Genomic DNA, 20,823 nt, shown 5'->3' with positions numbered 1-20,823 from the left:
ATAGCATGAACCAAAACAGGAGAGAGTATTTCTTTATACTTAGAATGAACATAAACAGGAGACGGCACTTATATATACATAGGATGAACCAAAACAGGAGAGAGTACTTGTTTTTACATAGGTTGAACCTAAACAGGAAAGAGTACTTCTTTTTATATAGGATACACCTAAACAGGAGAATGCACTTATTTTTACATAGGATGAACCGTAAACATGAGAAAGTACTGATTTTTACATAGCATGATCCAAACAGAAGCGAATACATAAAATGAACCTCAACATGCGAGAGCACTTACCTATACATAGGATAAACCAAAACAGGAGAGAGTACATCTTTTGACATAGGATAGACCCAAACAGGCGAGAGCACTTACATATACATAGGATGAACCAAAACATGGGAGAGTACTTGTTTTTACATAGGATAAACCTAAACAGTACAGAGTACTTCTTTTTATATAGGATGAACCTAAACGGGAGAGTGCTCTTCCTTTCACATAGGAAGAACTTAAACAGGAGAATGCACTTCTTTTTTTTACATAGGACGAAAACAACACAAACAGGAGAGAGCACTTTTTGTTACATAAGATGAACCAAAACAGTACAGAGTATTTCTTTTTACATAGGATGAACCTAAACAGGAGAGTGCTCTTCCTTTCACATAGGAAGAACTTAAACCAAAATAGTAGAGAGTACTTATTTTTATATAGGATGAACCTAAACAAGAGAGAGCACTTCTTTTTACATAGGATGTATACAACACATACAGGAAAGAGCACTTTTTGTTACATAGGATGAACCAAAACAGGAGAGAGTACTCGTTTTTTTACATAGGATGAATCGTAACAGGTGAGAGTACTTATTTTTACACAGGGTGACCCTAAGCAGGGGTGAGTGCTTCTTTTTGCATAGGATGAAACTAAACAGTACAGAGTACTTCTTTTTACACAGGGTGCACCTAAACAGGAGAGTGCAGTTCCTTTTACATAGGAAGAACTTAAACAGGAGAATACACGTAGCTTACATAGCATGAACCTAAACAAGAAAGGAAACTTATTTTTTGATAGGAGGAACCTAAATAGGAGAATGCACTTCTTTTTACATAGGATGAACCAAAATAGGAGAGAGTACTTATTTTTACATAGGATGAACCTAAACAAGAGAGGGTACTTCTTTTTACATAGGGTGAACATAACACAAACAGGAGAGATCACTGTTTGTTACATATGATGAAGCAAAGCAGGAGAGAGTACTTGTTTTGTTACAAAGGATGAACCTAAACAGGTGAGAGTACTTCTTTCTACATAGGTTGAACCTAAGCAAGAGTGAGTGCTTATTGTTACACAGGATGAGGCTAAACAAGAGCAAGTACTTATTTTTACATAGGATGAACCTAAACAGGAGCAAGTACTTTTTTTTACATAGGATGAACCTAAACAGTAAAGAGTGTTTCTTTTTACATAGAAAGAAGCTAAACAGGAGAGTGCACTTCCCTTCACACAGGAAAAACTTAAACAGGAGAATGCACTTATTTTACATAGCATGAACCTAAAGAAGAGAGAGCACTTATTTTTTCATAGGAGAAACCTAAATAGAGGAATGCACTTATTTTTTACATAGGATGAACCTAATCATGAGAGAGTACTGATTGCTACATAGCATGAACCCAAACAGAAGAAAGTATTTATTTTTCTTTAGGATGAACCTAAACAGGAGAGAGCACTTATATATACATAGGAGGAACCAAAACAGCAGAGAGTACTTCTTTTTACATAGGATGACCCCAAACATGAGCGAGCACTTATATATACATAGTATGAACCAAATCAGGAGAGAGCACTTGTTTTTACATATAATGAACCTAAACATGAGAGAGCACTTACATATACATAGGCTGAACCAAAACAGCAGAGAGCACTTCTTTTTACATAGGGTGAACCCAAACAGGGGCGAGCACTTACATATACATAGGATGAACAAAAACAGGCAAGAGTATTTCTTTTTACGTAGGGTGTACCTAAACAGTACAGAACACTTCTTTTTATATAGAATGAACCTAAACAAGAGAGAGAGTTCTTATTTTTACATAGTATGAATCTAAACAGGAGAGAGTACATCTTTATTCACAGCAGAAGCCTTAGTGGGTGACTGAAAGTCACTTCATATGATAAAACCTAATAAACCGTAAGACACTTCCCAGAGCAGAGTAGACGCTTTTTTTCTACACAAGAGGCATCTCTATAAAAACACACCCGAGGAAAACACTTCTATCAACAAGAGACGTTGGCAAAGGTGATGTTTCTGCACATGTGCATTACCAGTGAAATCAATTGCATTTTAAAAATGAGACCTCTTCGAGGCAGTCCGTATGACGCCTCTGCTATAAAAACACTTGCCTCCAAAAAACAACAACTCCATCCAACTTAATGGGTCTCATCTCAAAATAGGCCAGAAGGGGCTCCCTTTTCCTTATCACTGGCCGAAAGTGCATTTGTGAAAAACAGACAAAAGTGGGCTTCTTATCAAAGGAAGAACATACCATAATATCTGGTGATGTGATAATCTGCCTTTCCTTTAGCGCTTTCAGACAGTCTTGTGACGCTGAGGCACTATGAATGACTGGTTTTACTGCCACCCTGTAAAATTCGTATTATTAATAACTAATGTTTGAGTTTATAACGTGAAGGCTGCACCTGTGGAAGAGTTAACCTACTGTTATGTTAGGTCTGTTTCCATCGTGTTTTCCAGAGAAAAATTACAAGGAATACTAACTCGAGCGGGAATGTTAGGGAAGCCATTTTGTAAACTCCCACAGGAAGCCAGCACTGGGTCAGCATTTTACTTCTCTGGCTCATCAATATGCAAAAGATATGACATAGCAATCAATAAGCAACCATAAGCAAAGCTGGCTTATTAATGTCAGCCGTGCATATTCAAATTAATTGCATGATTATTAGTTCCAAAAATTCCTCATTAGCCATCTCGGCTGAATGCATATTGAAATTAGTGTAATTAGAGACATTAGCACGGTGAGTCCCAGATGACAGATGTGAAGGTGCGATGAATAGAATGTGGTGAATAGAGAGGCAGGAGTTTGACGCGGCTTTCACATCTCCCGGAAATGGCGCATAAGGAGGACTACGGCCTACAGTTATCAGCACCGGTTTTAGCATTAGTAGCACCAATTATACAATCTTTGTTGTCTCCCTCTTCAACCCCAGGCCCCGGTGACATCCGTTTCCACTAATTCCCTCTCCTCCTCCAATGGTGCTCTCAATCTCTCCCTAGCCCCTCTCAGATTTATTTCATTTCTCTTATAGCGCTGCTCATACCAATATGGGGTGTCAGGGTGCTTTACTTCACACACACATATTATATGGAGACAATTAATGAATGTGTAAGTCTTTGCATAGGAAATGTTTCATAAGACAGTGAAGCCCACAAGATCAAGGAACCACAATTCACCAATACAGGTAGGTAGGCATTTATGGGCATCACCTATCATGCATTTTACTGGCCACGGACCACTGCCCGCTTTTGAAAAATGCAAAGCAAACTTTTAATTTTTCTCTTTTCAAAGCAACTTTATTTTTAAAAAATGATTGCTTTATTTAAAAGAAATCACAGACATAGTGGTAAGCTGACCCCAGCAGGCCACTGATTTTAGCAATTCCTAATGGATCGTAAATTGTGACTGCCAAATTAACATTAATGAGGTAGGTTGATTCAAGTGGTGTAACACAGGCCCCCGCAGTGCGGGTAGGGGGGGGCCCAAATTCCAGGTGGCCGCCGCAGCACACTACTCTGCCCGGGTAGATCCTTAATGGGTCCGGAGAGGGCCTCTCCATGTAGCTTGCAGGGATGGCCCCCTCAAGTTTTGTTACTCCAGTGGTCGATTTGTGACCCATTAAGAAATGCTAAATGAAACTCATGGAGTTTCATACATTCAAATTGCGATTACCTAATTGTGATTAACAGTGAATCCCAATTAGGTAATCCCTTTTTGAAACAATGATACTTGTGGCCCTATATGTTAAGAGTGCTTTATCTGGAGAAACAACAGGACCGATTTACTAAGTTTGCACACAACACAGAGCAGTAACCAAAGTTGCTGGGCTGTGTTGTATGAAAAGTAGAAAGCACTAGAGTGCCACCTCTACTAAGATATGGGCCCACAATCTTTCCCTTGTGTTGACTTAACTTAGGCTGCCTTGCAACAAAGCACATACCCCTGCACCATAGTGCAAAGTTGTGTACTTGGTATCATGCATAGGTCTGTACTAAAATGGTACTCTTAAGTTGTTGTAATTGAAGTGCAGTCTTCCAATACAACATTTGGTGCTTTGACAAGGTTTAACATCTTAACACTTTGAATGTGTCCTGAACAGTTACATCTGCTTGGAGGAGTTGTAAAGTTTTGATGCAAATCTCCTTCTACTACCAATGATAGCAGATATGGATAAGCATCAAACTATGTGGGAAGTTGCATGGGAATCTCCATATGCCACCCTTGCTACGTCTCCTTGGCACAAAGTAGCGCAACGTAGAGAATAGTGCTTCTTTATGTCACTTGGAGGTACTTTTCAACACAATTCAGGATTTGCACTGGCAGGAAATCCCAATACTATGCACGAGGTTTGTGTAATCTTTCTGATGCAAAAGTGGTAGTAAAGCTGACCCACAAACTCAGGATACAAAACATAACTTAATGATTGAGGGTTGTCAAAACCAATAAAAAAGTAGTACTATCCAAATAAATCCTCTTTTAGCAACTCTAGAATGATGAAAGATTGAGAATAAAACAAAAAGATTCTAAACCTTTGCCTTGCAGTTTGCATGCAGCATTTTGGCGCCAGTTCATAGCTCACTGTGCTATAGTGGACAGATGGCAACATATGAAGTGCTCGTAACTCAATGATCTCTGTGCCAAAAGCAGTAACCCACTGAGCTATCTACAAAAAACTCAAATCTGTAATATGTATGCTACACATTGTGCTGTGCAGCCGGAACGTTTTTTCAACTTTAGCGTGAGTCAAAACTATCACTAGACAAATCACAGATTGCTCCATTAGGTACATCAAACACCTGGGTTAGCATGCTGTGGTTATTATCCGCTGGAGAAAGATGTGCATTCAAAGATGTCTAGAGGCTGCACTCACCTCTCCTTAGCCTAACATTCAGCCCATCAACGTTGGCGCCTCGTGCAATAGCACAGGTCACTCCGCCCTAAAGCCGGCACTGATGGTTAATAAAGATGCAGGAGGTTAGTGATGATTTGCTCCTCATACGCGGACCCTGAAGACATCTGAGCTCTACTTTGAACAGTTCTAAAGAGGCTTCTAGCAGGACTCGAAGTTTTCAGCTGCGAGGATATGTGCCCTCTGCTTCCCCCATTGGCGCGATGAGTAGAATGGTTTATGGTGTTCAACTTGCAAAGCACAACATGCTAAGCATGCCTAAGTTACTTGGAGCTAAAATGACACAGCAAATACTAAAAATGTGCCCACACTTTACAGAGTGTCTTCACTACTCCCAAGTTCACTCTCAAGGTCGGGGGTGTATAGGATGGTTTCATTCAAATGTGCCTACTTCCACGACTCGTGGTGGCGGGGGGGGGGGGGGGGGGGGGGGAGCGCTGGGGTTGGTAGCCTTGAACCTAGGCATGACCATTGACAAAAGTGGTGTTTCAGGAAGGGAACCTTTTTCACAACAATAATCATTTTACTCATGCACCGCATCAATTTTTGACATGAGGATGCATTTACATTAAGGACGGGAACATTTTAAGCCTGCTATTGTTCAATCTCTATGTAAAACCCCTAGCGGAGCTGGCTGAAAAATCCGGGTTATCTATATACTCCTACGCTGATGACTCACAAATCATGTTTTCTCTATCTGCACAAAACCCCAATGATACCTCAACACTCAAGACAGGACTAACAAATATAGCAGCTTGGATGCAATCAAACTTCCTAAAATTAAACGGCGAAAAAACAGAGGTACTGATACTGGGAAAGCAGAAAGACCTTTAGAACGCACAACATTGGCCAGACATAATGGGCACTCTCCCCACCCCTTTATCACAAGTACGGAACCTAGGCGTACTTCTCGATGAGACGCTGAGTATGAATGCAGAATCAGTAAAAGTCGCAGCCACATGTTTTTCTATCATCAAGTGGCTGAGGAAAAAATGATGGATGCTACCTGAAAAAAAAAGAAAAACTGTAGTCAACGCCTTGATCACTTCTCGGCTTGACTATGGAAATGTCTTATATATGGGTTCAAACAAACCCATAATCCATAGAGTACAGATGGCCCAAAATGCTTTTATGCAAAGTTCCGAAGACAGAACACATCTCATCACACTGACGTAAACTACACTGGTTGAATATTGAAAACCGTGTGAAATTTAAAACACACACTTATATGCACAAAATCAAATCCGAAATTGCCCCGAACTACCTCTGTACTTTGGCCAAACTCTACAACCCATCCAGAAATCTAAGATCAGCCTCCCAAGGAAACTTTGTGGTCCCTAAATTCAACCTAGCACGGATGGGAGGAAAATCCTTTACATATTTAGGGCCGTACTATTGGAACTCCCTCCCTGTCACGCTCAGAAATGAAACAAGCTATTCCAACTTCCGCAAGCTGCTTAAAACAGGGCTTGATGTTCTTTAATTTTGACTCCATCTTACATTTGTCGTAATTTTGTGTTGCCTTTACACAGGCTGCTCTATTCATAAAGTGTCTCTGCCCTTTGGACTGCAACGTGTTGAAAACCCCCTCTGTCCTTGTTTTGAAAACCAATCTCAGACACCAGCTGGACTAACTGCATACAGACATGTCCTGCCATTACTGATTGACCTATAGGTGCTGTAATTGATTGACTTATGGGTTGGGCAGAAACACACTTAAGGGGGACGTTCTGGTTACATGATGCCTTGTTTTGAATGTTTTCCTATTGGCTAATATTTTGCAGATCTTGTATGTCCATATTAGGTATTTTGCATGCTTGCAAAAGCTAGGACTGCCCCTTACTTTTGTGCTGAGTTTGTAACCCTAAACATATAAAGGCCTCTGTGTTCTGTACTCTTTAGACTGCCTCATTCAGTTGCTAAGGCTCCTGTGTGACGTAGTCTCACTTAATTAAGTTTAATAAAGATGTCTTTTCATATTTCAGCTTCTGTGCTAACTTCTTTAAAATCAAGTACCCCTGAGAATGAAGATTTCAGGTTCTTCAGGCTGTTTGACAAATAAGTTTCCCAGGCGCTGCTTTTTATGTCCTTTTTTCGTCTGCGCCGGGAAACCCTTTGTGGGTAGCTGACGCGCAATATACATTTAAATAATAATAATAATAATGTCCTCTCACATTCTTTTGTTTGCATGCGTTTGTGGTAATGGTGCATAATTACGCGATGTGCGATAATGACTTAACTTTGGGCACTTCCTGAAACCTGGGCCTCATGCAGGTTGGTATCTATAAAGCAAGGCTTAAATCTATACACTTTATTATAATGATATTTTACTGGCAAATCCTATCTTATAATAAAACCGAGACCCAAATTGCTTAACCTTCATAATTACACCATAGCCCTTGCTTTTGGAGACTCTCTCCAGGATTGTTCTTCGCTGAGTCTTACTCTATGTCCTGTGCATGCGAACCTTTCTCCTGGCCATCTTACCTTAGCGTGAGTGTTGAGCAACTCGAAGAGAGCCATGACCAAGGCATCCACAGAGATGTTGTTCTCCTTGTACTCGTCCAGGTAGTAGCCCATGGTGGCCCGCTCTTGCTCATTCAGCAGGTGTCGGGCCTTTTCCTCCAGCATCAGCCGGCTCTGATTCACCATGCTGCTGAGGGTCACCTGCGAGCCGGCCAGGCCCCGGTAAAACACCGGCTAAGCAAGAAGAAACAACAGGTCGGTTAATCAACAGGGATCATAAGACAGAAGAATTAGGTTGGTGAATATTCTTTATACTGATATGTAAGGAAAAAATATACACTTCAGAAGATACTGAAGTTGGAAATTCAGACGACTTAAGACTGAAAGAATAAGAACAGACTACTAGTGAAAACAAAATCAACCCCACCAGCTAGGGGCAGGATGGAAGATACCTGGTTACACCTCGGAATCTCTTGCAGTCAAAGGAGAAGTATAATGAAAATAAACACAGCTTTGTTGGAGGTATACTATAGTAGACCCATGGGTGTTCAAAGTATTGCTTTTCATGAGAGTTTAGCCAGCTACAGAGCACAGTGGAGAAGTGTGGCTCAATGGTTAGAGCGGCAGACCCTGATGCAGAGGTCTAGCCCGGGACCAGGGTTCAATTCCCACCTCGGCGGGTCTTGGGCTCAATTTCCTCAGACCTGATAATTCTCGCCTCGGTGCCTATTCTAATCATTGGTCCCACTCTGCAACTCTGGGCAATAGCTTGCTTAATCTCCACAACGGCCCCAACAACGCTAGGATGCCTGGCTTCACCTTGGGGGTGCCCAGGAGTGGGCAACTCACAGGGAAAAGCCAGGAAGGGTTCCACAGCAGTATGTGTACAAGCGCTGAGATACCCTCATGGGTCGATTCGTGTGCTATACAAGTACTACTACATTTACTCATGGTAACATTTGAGACACAAATGCCCAGGAGTTGGGTCTCCTTTCTTTCACTTCTATTCAAAACAAATCCCAAATTCCTTCCTTTCACTTCTTACTATGTATGGCATACTACTTTCAAATGAAGGCTATCTAAATGATTTGCATTACGTTGACTTGTGCATAAACCTATTCCAGATTAAAACATGTTAACATGGAACCCGGACTGGAGAGGCGGTAAAGAGGTGCCCTAAACACACAAAACTGTGTCTTGTCTCTTAAGAATGCATATCCAATGTGATTCTACAAAAGTAAAATATTGATTGGCACTGCAGACCTGGGTCTTTACTGGTATTATTGACCAGAAAACTCAACTAGAATTACAGGGAGGCAATTTGTGTTTAGAGACTGCACTGTCAAAAAGGAAGAAACAGTGCATGAATTGTGATTCTTTGGGATAGTAGTGGTGTAAGAACAAACAGAAACCAACGCAGAGGAGCATAGGACAGTGAGAGCACAGCAGAGAGCTATCAAGGAAACATGAAATGTTGATTGGTTCCACAAGTGGGATCTATGTTGCAATGAATGGGTGGCTCAACACGTTTGTAAGTGGAGCTCTTTGAGTCGTAGAAGTGAGCGATGGCAGGGTTGAGTGAGTGTGTTAAAATAGCCTTCAAATGCTTTGTAACAAATGCTTTCTCGGATCTAGGGCTCGGTTAAAATAGATCAGTGTGATGCTTTTAAGAAATAATGTTCCCAGACATCCGATAGGTCGACATGTTTCATCCTTTATATAGCCCGTGAAGGGTCCTTTCCTCAGTACCTCGTTTTTACCCTGCTTTTTGCGATTGCTAATTTTCTGTGCTATTAAACACTAAAAAACATGCACATAATCAATCATACAGACCATATTTATAGGACCTTTTCCTTGTATGGTTGTAAATGACTTGTTTTTTCACCAGACATCATAAGGGTACCAGGGGAGGACGGACGGTCAGTTAGGTGCCTGTTTAGCCAAGCTGTGCAGAATCCTCCTATCTTTGATGCTGGCCATATTGGCTGTATGCTTCAGCACTCATTGTACCATGCTCTAGTCCTCAATATGTTTAGTCGTGGCTGTCGTGTCACAGTTTGTTTAGACGCCTGCCTCTTATAAAATCAAATTGTAAAAGCGTCTAACAAAATAGGTGAACGGCGAGTCCCCACGTGCTTGTGGTCTCAAAAGTGATATGGGGTTAGTTTTCATTTTTACTATAAGTTCTTACACTTCTGCACAGAATAATACATTTCTCTTCCATCCACCTCTAGAGATACTGCCCAACTCACCAAGTTTTGCCACGGATCAGTAATCTTAATGGTGATGTAGTTCACTCTCTTATCTATAGCAACAATCAACTCCACATTTTGTTTTCAGCAAATCTCATTCTTTTTAATGCAACCAAAAGTTCTCTAAAATCTGAGAATTCATATCACAATGTTGCTCTGTGCCAAGACTCCCACTACAGGCCATGTAATACTTCCACACCATCTCCTATGTCATCTTCCTCATATAATCTGAGCGCTATGTTGTGTAATGCGAGCTCAATGGCGAAACAGATCCTCGGATTGCGGTTCTCTGTGAATTCCAAGATCTTGAGCTCAGATGTGTGTCTGAGGCTTGGGTAGTGAGAAATGCAGATTACATACTGCATGAGCTATTACAAGCTAACTATTAGATCTTGAGAGTTGATCATGTTAATATAACCAGACACAGGGTCGCCATTATTTATAAAAAGAACATAGATATTGAACCAAAAAGTTTTCAAACGCCATTTCAAGAAGAAGATCTTGCCTGCAAATACAAAATTGGGTACATACCAATAATTTGCTTTTATTTCATGGCGTTCTCCACCCCTAACAGTTGTTTGCCGGAGCCTCCATTCAACTATCGCCTAGAAACCCTGGTTAGGACAGACCATTGAATTTTGAAAGAGCACCCGATTTAGAATCTAACGCTAAAGGACAGTGAACGCACTCATCTTTGAGAACAAATTGATGCAATTACTGCTTCCTCTGACAGACAGTGCACCATAGACCCTTGTGTAGTGTTACCACAGCGAGATCATCACAAAGTCCTTTTCACTATGAACTCATCCAACATAAAGAAACAAATAGTAGGAAGATCATACCAACAGAAAGATGTTGGAGATGCTTCTCCATCTATAGAGCAAGCAAGGTATTTACATCCATCTTTGCCTCCAACCCCATTATGGTCAATTCAATTAACCTAATTTGTCCTTTAGCCACTTTTAATCAGAGTCTAACAAATTACTTTGACAAGACATTACCCATGCAGTCCTGCAGATGCAGCAAAAAGTTCTCATGAGAGCCTCCCTTGGTTTACACCTTAACTACACATCTGTTGACTCAAAGCCAGGATGGCGGAAATGAAATGGTGGCCAAATTGCACAGATGAGGAAAAACAACTTTATATCATGGCCATAGCCTCATACAAACAAACACATTTTTTTCTGCTAAACAAATCTACTATTACACCCACATTATGTTAGCAACTAACACATCGAAAGAGATTTTCAGGGTTATTGCAAAATTGTGTCCAATTTAACACACCAATTTGAGCCTTGGAAAGCTGTGTAAATGCTGTCACACTGTGGTTAATTTGTAAAACAAATAAGTGTTGGGGCTCTCGTCAGGATGCAGCTTGTCCCAGCCCATTTCTCCTGTTAGTACCGCCTAAAACAGAACCAACTTCTAACCATGAAAGTGGGGAGAGGATGTGGCATAATCGCCGGAGCTGCAGACTTCGGAGCTGGGGAACCAGGTTCGAGTCTCTGTGTTGGCTCAACAATTATAATGTTCTTTAGTTAACTCGACATCAGGATGAAATATTTTGTTTATTCACTTTTCATTTATTTTTCATATACTGTCACAAGTTAAAGAAAAAAAATGCTACCAAGACATATGTTCTAAATGTATGCACTTTTTCTTTTACTTCATCCTCAGATTCTTTCTGACATACCACTTTACAACCTTATACTGGGAGATTGCTGTTCCTTTTATCATACAGGGGGTGAGTCAGGATACCCTGCTCTTCATTTGTGCTTTCTGTAGGAGTGGGATAACCCTGGCTTCCACCTGCTGATTTCACACCCGTCCCCAGGGTCTTACATCAACCAAATAATCCCTCGCTATGTTGGAAGGTACGTTGAGAGTAGGGCTGCAGGTCCATGTGAAGTTACAAAAACACTTGTGAAAAGGTTTGGGTGGTCCAGCAGTTTCTCTTAGGAGGGCCAGCCCCCCCCAGACCCGGACCTGCCTGAAGCACCCACTCTCCCACACTGTAAATGTAAATGTATTTGAGCTTGTAAAGCGCACTGCTACCCGTCCGTAGGTTTCCTGGCGCTGTATAAGTCTGGGGAACCCGTCCTGGCTTTCCCTGTGGGATGGTCCCTGCTGGGAGTCCCTAAGGTGGAGCCAGGCATCCCCAGAATTGATGGGGCCGTTGTGGAGATTAGACAAGCTAATGCCCAGAGTTGCCGAGTGGAACCCCTGATTAGAGTAAGCACCGAAGCGAGAATTATCAAGTCCGCTGACCCAAGTCCACGACCTTGCCGCGTCGGGAATTGAACCCTGGTCCCGGGCCGACTTCTGCTCCCGGGTCTGCCGCCTCTAACCAGTGGATAAGAAGAGGGGGTCCCAGTAGCAATGGAACATAAAACCACACAGTTGAAAAATAATCAAAGAAACATAAATTGAGTCCACATTGTTTACTTCACAATGGGAATGCGTATTGAATATGCACGATTGATATATACAATAATAAATCACTAATTTACATGGTGCCCCAGAGAGGGAAGCGGGATGGGGTGGTGTAGTGATTGTGGGGAATAGGTGAGGAAGAGAGTGAAAATTCGTAAGTGACAGTAATATCAACAATTGTCAGTCGTTTGACAGAGTTACAGACTATGTACAGAGAAAATGAGACCAAAAATGATCATAAGATTGTTCGGAAAAGGTCATACTCCAAGTAGTCCAATCAATGTAGACAGTGGGGAGTGGAGTTGACGAACGAAAATAGATGTCGACGTTTCGACCCTCAAGGATGCAGATATCAATGGTTTTCTTGCTGTAGGGTCTTCATCAGGACTGGAGGGACACACAACCTATTTAATATATAAATATATGTTGTAAATACGGGATACATGTCCCTGTATATAAATCAAACATAGTAGCACATCACCCCATTAGGGTTGGAATAAAGTAAATGAATTGAGATCCCATACGGATAGTTGGGACACTATAAACACTAGAATTGCATTGGATTGGAGCGTCAGTACAATTATATACTGGTCGTGAGCACGTGGCGAAAAGCTAGATCCAACAAGGTAGATGGAATCACGGACAAACTAGGGTGGCTACTGCCAGCTGAAGCCTGGTCAGCAAACTACCAGACCAAGGAAAGAGCCAGAGAGTCACTGGGGATTACATAAATTGCAATGTAAAGGTGAAGGATTTACCACGGAAGTGGTATCGGCGGGAACGAATCAAGTATGTAGAAAGTTCCACGGATTGATCTGTGGAATAAGTGCATCCAAAATTGAAAAAAGCGTCCTAGCTCTTGTGCAGGGTGGTACTGGGTAATGGTGGTTGAAAAACTCACCGTGGTATGCACCATTCGTTGTAATAGTATGGCGAGTAGGGGATGGGGTCGTAGATACCTTCGTAGTATAGTTCTGTCTGAAAACAAGGCGGAGGCATATTTAGGCAAAATAGGGAGAGTAGCATCGACACAATAAATGAGGCATAAAGGAAGGAATCCGGACTTACCCAGATTCCGTAATGTGGACAAATCCGGCTGGGGTGATGATTAGTGTCAGTCAGGCAGGGACGCTCTCCTGTAGCGGTCTAAGGAGAAGCATGAAAACTCTGGGATTACTTTACAGATCGTGAGTGTGTAGCGTCTGGACAGGAGCACACACACAAAAGCGGGAAGGTCTTGAAACACACGCCGACAGCTTACCGGTCATGGAGTGAATCCATCTAAGATCGCGGCTTGGCGTCACAATGGCGGTGCAGATTTCTAGGTTTGCTCAAATCACCGTGGCAACAAAGTCACGTGCCTGAGTCACAAGGTGCGGACGTAGGCAGACTGGCTGGGGTCGCTAGGCAACGTGTAAACAATGAAAATAGAGGACATACTTCGTTAGGGGTACCGTTGCTAGCTGTTGGAAAAAAAAAAAAAAATGGGGTCACGCTTCCGGGAATTGACAGCGTGAACGAGTGACATTAACGAGATCAACCCCGAAGGGAGTGCACAGCAAAGGTCGTTGTGTGCAAAAAGAGTCCCAACATGATACACGGGCAGATAAGTCAACAGTGTGTATTGGCATACATATAGCTGGTGACATAATAAACTTTACGATATAAAGTGGTGGGCCAATAGGATGGCCGGGTTATCTCTATGACACACATTATTGATGGAACAATACACTGAACGGTTGTGATGTTAAAACCACTATTCTAATAACATAGCCTAGATACAGACGGCGTACCTCACACAGGCGGGTAAAGGCCGTTAACGATTACTGTAGGCCAATGCTTCAACAAACTTGTGTCATAGTAAACTCTACGATATAAAATAGTGGGCCAATAGGATGGCCGGGTTATCTCTATGACACACATAATTGATGGAACAATACACTGAACAGTTGTGATGTTAAAACCACTATTCTAAAAACATAGCCTAAATACAGACGGCGTACCTCACACAGGCGGGTAAAGGCCGTTAACGATTATAGTAGGCCAATGCTTCAACATATACAGTGATGGCGTACCTCGCACATGCGGGTAAAGGCCATTACAGATCAGACCAGAAAAATCTTTAGGTCAAAGTGGCCAGTTGCGAGAAAGAACTGTCCTGTTCGTTGAGCCCTGATTCAATTGAGTCAAAGGTCAGCATCCATCTGAGTTCCCGTGTGTTTAAGATGTTGGAGAGGTTGCCCCCCCGGGGTCCCAGTGTGGCTCTTTCAATGATTACCCATTTCAGACTTTCCGGTGAGTGACCTGCTGTGGAAAAGTGGTCAACCAAGGGTGCGCCTTGGACTTGGCAACGGATTCTACTCATGTGTTGAAGTATCCTGGTTTTAGCTTTTTGCTGAGTCTGCCCGATGTATACCAAATTACACGGACAAAGGATGGCGTAAATGATATTGACCGTGTTGCAATTGGTATGACTCTTGAGTGGAATCTTGTGATGACGATATGTAAATTCTTTGGTCTGGATCGTACTGTCACAGGCTTTGCAGCCACCACATCGAAAGTGGCCCAGAATTGGAGGTAGGTTCCACATGGTATTGATGGTAGGGGCCTCCAGTGTACTGAGGAGAGAGCGGACCACATGATCTTTGACACTCCTTGCTTTTTTGAAAGCATGTAATGGCAGTTCTGTTTGCTGGATATCATCCGATATCAATTGCCAGTGGTTGTTAATGATGCGTTTTATTTTGTTGCTTTTAGTGTTAAACGTTGTGACGCATACAATTCTCTGTTCCGTCTGGTCCTTATCAGTTTTAGGAACCAGTAACTCCTCGCGTGGGTAGAACCAGGCTCTTTTCCTTGCCCGCTTGACCAATTGTTTAGGGTAGCCTCTGCTCAGGAGTCTCTGTTTCAGTTCTTCTGATTCGGTGAAATAGTGTTCTTTGATGGAGCAATTTCGGCGTAAGCGTAGAAATTGCCCGAATGGCAGGTTATCCCGCAATGCTCGAGGGTGGTGGCTGCCGTAGTGCAGAAGTGAATTCCTTTCGGCAGGTTTACGGTATAGTCTGGTCAATAGATGCCCTGTGTTCTCATAGATTGTGAGATCCAAAAAATTGATTTGATGGTTATCTGATTGGATGGTGAATTTTAAAAATTGAGATTGAGCATTCAGCCATTCAAAAAACCCCATCAGTTGTTCCAAGTTGCCTTGCCAGATCAGTAAGATGTCGTCTATGTATCTCATCCAGAGACCGAGATGGTCTCTGAATGGATTGATCGAGTTGAGTACAGTGTCTTGTTCGAAGGCAGCCATGTATAGAATGGCTACATCCGGGGCAAAGGGCGCTCCCATGGCTACTCCCGATGTTTGCATATAGAATTTCTCCTTGAAGACAAAGAAGTTCTTAGTCATCGCTATGCGTAGCAACGCCACTATAAACTCAGTCGCTACTTGGACCGGGGAAGGGCGCTGGTTCATGCAACGTGTGATAACCATTAGGGCTTCCTGTTGCGGGATGCACGTGTACAGTGACACGACGTCACATGTAGCTAAAAGTTGTTGGTTAGCATCAAAGGGTAGATGTTCCACGATGTTTATGGTGTGCATGGTGTCACGCAAATAGGCCGGAGTGGCCTCTGCAATTGGCTTTAGAAAGAAATCAATGTATTGCCCCAGGGGCTCAAGGATCGAGCCGCACCCGGATACTATAGGTCGGCCAGGGGGGTCGACCATTGATTTATGTATCTTGGGTATGGTGTAAATAGTTGGCAGCCGTGGGTGTGGTTTGTTCAGAAACTTGAACTCCAGTTCGGTAAGGAAACCTTGGTCCAGGCCAGCTGTGGTGATTTCAAGAATATCTCGTGCAATTGCCTGAGAAGGATCAGATCTTAATAGATGATAACTGGTGCCGTCATTCAATTGACGGAGAATTTCTAATTCATAAGAACTAGCATCCTGTACCACAATGGCGCCACCCTTGTCGGCCGGTTTGATGACAAGTTGGGTGTTCTGAGATAATGATTGTAGGGCCAATTTCTCATTTTTGCTGGTGTTGAATCTGGTGTAGCCTTTGGTTCCTAGAAGTTGCAGTACGTCCCGTAATACAACTGATTCGTAGGCCAGAATCTTATGTGACATAGCACTGCTGAATGGGACAAAGGTCGATGGAGGTCTCAGACCCGTGACAGATGATTGTGCACTTGGTGCGGAGTCTCTGAAGAAATATTTTAACCTGATTTTGCGAAAAAATTTATACAGTTCGGTGCGAATCACAAACGAGTCTGGGTGGCTAGTGGGGACATAGGATAAACCCTTCTCCAGTATTTTAATTTCGTCTTCGTTTAGAATTTGGTTTGATATATTAACAACAGGGCTGTCTGTACCAGGGGGAGCTCCTCCAAGAAGTCGTAACCTGGGGTAAGTAGCTGTCTCTGAGGTGTTGGTGCCGACTACCATCTGTAGGTCTTGTTGCGGGTAACGCGTTCCCCGTGCTGTGGCTCTGACTGGAAATGTACTTGTTTTTGTTGTTGTTGGCCACGACCCCCATTCCAGGTGTTGGTGTTCTGCTGAGATCCACGTTGTTGGCCGCGCGGCCAGAAATTGCCTCTGCCTCGAGGTGGGCGCCATGTGCCCTGGCGTTGCCCTAAAAAAGGGTTGAACTGGTATTGCTGGTGGTAGCCGGGATCAGAATAGTTTTGTTGATAGCTAGGACCAGGTTGATCTTGTTCGCCTTCCGAGCTGTAAGAAGAGTCGGAAAAAGTATAGTAATTACGTCTGCCTCTAGACGCTCCTCGGCCACGGTTAAGGAATCTGCCTTGATTATCTTGCTTGAAATGGTCCTCTTGAAGATACGGATAAGTTTTCTTCTTATCGTACAATCTGATGTCTCGTGCAAGTTTCTCCAGTTTTCGATTCTGAGTTGTTAAGTCGAAGTCGTGGAGTGAGGTATGTAGGTTAGTGATGGTTTCCTTAGCGCTTTCGAAATTGGGATCAGCGGTAATTTCAGCTTTTAAGGTGTTGATTTCCGCAGTGATTAGTTTGACTTGGTCAGCAGCAGTTTCAACGCCGAGGACCATCCAGTGACGGCTGCAATTATTAGCCACGTGACTGAATCCCTCCCTGAATTTGGGTACCTCGACGAAGATGGCTGGCTCAATCTTTATTTGCAGTCCAATCGGGATGACGTTTTCCTTGAGGTACCTGGTCAGGAGATGACCGTGCCACCGAGTCCGGATCAGCTTTTTCTCCAAACGCTCAAGTCGGGAAATCTTATCCTTCAATGAGAAATCGATCGTGGGAATATCGGAAGAGATGAACAAATTGTTTTGATCTTCAAGTAATTTGTCTATGTATTCTTCAGAGTAGGAAAGCAATTCGGCCATGATGTGCTGAGATCAAATGAATTGAACATGAAGTAAAACCTTGCAGAAAGGTTTCTGCTCGAAGTAGATTAATAGTAGGGGGGTTAACCCAGTTAAAGTTACGGGGACCTGGGTAATTAAGTAGATAAGAAGAGGGGGTCCCAGTAGCAATGGATCATAAAACCACACAGTTGAAAAATAATCAAAGAAACATAAATTGAGTCCACATTGTTTACTTCACAATGGGAATGCGTATTGAATATGCACGATTGATATATACAATAATAAATCACTAATTTACATGGTGCCCCAGAGAGGGAAGCGGGATGGGGTGGTGTAGTGATTGTGGGGAATAGGTGAGGAAGAGAGTGAAAATTCGTAAGTGACAGTAATATCAACAATTGTCAGTCGTTTGACAGAGTTACAGACTATGTACAGAGAAAATGAGACCAAAAATGATCATAAGATTGTTCGGAAAAGGTCATACTCCAAGTAGTCCAATCAATGTAGACAGTGGGGAGTGGCGTTGACGAACGAAAATAGATGTCGACGTTTCGACCCTCAAGGATGCAGATATCAATGGTTATCTTGCTGTAGGGTCTTCATCAGGACTGGAGGGACACACAACCTATTTAATATATAAATATATGTTGTAAATACGGGATACATGTCCCTGTATATAAATCAAACATAGTAGCACATCACCCCATTAGGGTTGGAATAAAGTAAATGAATTGAGATCCCATATGGATAGTTGGGACACTATAAACACTAGAATTGCATTGGATTGGAGCGTCAGTACAATTATATACTGGTCGTGAGCACGTGGCGAAAAGCTAGATCCAACAAGGTAGATGGAATCACGGACAAACTAGGGTGGCTACTGCCAGCTGAAGCCTGGTCAGCAAACTACCAGACCAAGGAAAGAGCCAGAGAGTCACTGGGGATTACATAAATTGCAATGTAAAGGTGAAGGACTTACCACGGAAGTGGTATCGGCGGGAACGAATCAAGTATGTAGAAAGTTCCACAGATTGATCTGTGGAATAAGTGCATCCAAAATTGAAAAAAGCGTCCTAGCTCTTGTGCAGGGTGGTACTGGGTAATGGTGGTTGAAAAACTCACCGTGGTATGCACCATTCGTTGTAATAGTATGGCGAGTAGGGGATGGGGTCGTAGATACCTTCGTAGTATAGTTCTGTCTGAAAACAAGGCGGAGGCATATTTAGGCAAAATAGGGAGAGTAGCATCGACACAATAAATGAGGCATAAAGGAAGGAATCCGGACTTACCCAGATTCTGTAATGTGGACAAATCCGGCTGGGGTGATGATTAGTGTCAGTCAGGCAGGGACGCTCTCCTGTAGCGGTCTAAGGAGAAGCATGAAAACGCTGGGATTACTTTACAGATCGTGAGTGTGTAGCGTCTGGACAGGAGCACACACACAAAAGCGGGAAGGTCTTGAAACACACGCCGACAGCTTACCGGTCATGGAGTGAATCCATCTAAGATCGCGGCTTGGCGTCACAATGGCGGTGCAGATTTCTGGGTTTGCTCAAATCACCGTGGCAACAAAGTCACGTGCCTGAGTCACAAGGTGCGGACGTAGGCAGACTGGCTGGGGTCGCTAGGCAACGTGTAAACAATGAAAATAGAGGACATAGTTCGTTAAGGGTACCGTTGCTAGCTGTTGGAAAAAAAAATAAAAAATGGGGTCACGCTGCCGGGAATTGACAGCGTGAACGAGTGACATTAACGAGATCAACCCCGAAGGGAGTGCACAGCAACCAGTGAGCCACACTACTCCACATTCCAATACCATGCCCGCATCGCTCGCCAAATCCACCCTAGTCATGATCTGCAGCTGTCTTGTTAGTGTAACACGCAGCACACACAAGCTTGTCCAGCTCATTTCAGCCCTGAGCCCAGACTTCTATAATCTGATATTCCAACATGAAGCTATTCCAACATGAAGCCTGACCATTGCTTCTCACATCTGAACTGTATCTCCTCTGCAATTCCAAGCAAAAAGCTAAACGTGACTCGCCCAATGTACCTCAGCCCTGACCTGTAGCATTTCTGTGATTACAAACTAAGCCAAGCACTGCCCACCTAATTTACCTCAGTGCTGACTTATGGCACCCCTGCTATTCCAATACAAAGCCAAACGCGGCACACCCCATTTTCATCAGTACTGACCTACTTATTCGAGAGCAAAACACAACATGCTTGGACAAATGTATTTCTAACCAGGCCTCCAGAGCCCCTGCATTTCAAACACTGACGGCCTTATTATGACTTTGGCGTTGTGGGAATAGGACTGCCACGCTTTTGCCCTGCCCGCACACAGCCCGTACCAGATAAAAACTTTTTACGTCACTGGCTGGCAGTTCTTTGGCGTTCCCAGGGCGGTGCATTTAAAATAGGCACTGCAATGGGAAGGTCAAAGCAGAGGCACAAGGGAGGTCTGTAGGGCCCCCTTTGTTTCCTCACTGCCACACTTTTCATTGCAGTCGCACCGCCATGAAAAGTGCGGCGGTGGGGAAACTCCTAATATGCTTGGTGGTGCCACAACGGCTCCTCCATCATATTTGGGGCCTCAGACTGCTACACCACTGCCAGGGATTGTGGATACCTGGTGGCAGTCCTAATGTGGTGGGTGGACCACCAGTCTGGCGGTCCACGGACCGCCACCAGAGATTGGGCAGTCCATTGGACTGCCAAACTCGTAATAAGGCCCTTAGCAAAGCATGGCTCGCCCAACCACAGTTCTGGCCTGTGGCACCCCTGCTATTCCAATACAAAGTCAAATTTGGCTCACCTGATTGACTTCCGTCCTGGTCTGTAGCACCCCTGCTATTACAAACCAAGCCAAACATGGCTCGCCCAATTTACCTCAGTCCTTGCCTATAGTACCCCTGCTTACTCGAGAACAAAACAGAGTGTGATTCAGGTGAATTATAGTTCCATCCTGGGGTCCAGCGCTTGCTATTCTGATGCTGAGCCAAACATGGTGCGTGGCCACTAAACTTATCCCTGGCCGGCAGAACCCCTGAAATTCCAATACAAAGTCAAACATAACTTGTAGAATAAATCTCAGTTCTGGCCTGTAGCAC

The 20,823-nt window shown here is 43.3% G+C and overlaps 1 protein-coding gene across 1 annotated transcript in view; it reads right to left on the bottom strand.

Moving 5' to 3' along the window:
• Positions 1 to 20,823, bottom strand: part of WHRN (whirlin) — an 871,032-nt gene that overhangs the window by 109,260 nt on the left and 740,949 nt on the right. Inside the window, exon 7 of the mRNA XM_078640355.1 lies at positions 7,686 to 7,898. Coding sequence (XP_078496481.1) covers positions 7,686 to 7,898 — 213 coding nt within the window. The remainder of the gene's footprint in view (positions 1 to 7,685; positions 7,899 to 20,823) is intronic.

This window comes from Lissotriton helveticus, chromosome 5_1, assembly GCF_964261635.1.
Source record: "Lissotriton helveticus chromosome 5_1, aLisHel1.1, whole genome shotgun sequence".
Lineage (NCBI taxonomy): Eukaryota > Metazoa > Chordata > Amphibia > Caudata > Salamandridae > Lissotriton > Lissotriton helveticus.
This window is presented reverse-complemented; position numbering and strand designations above follow the sequence as displayed.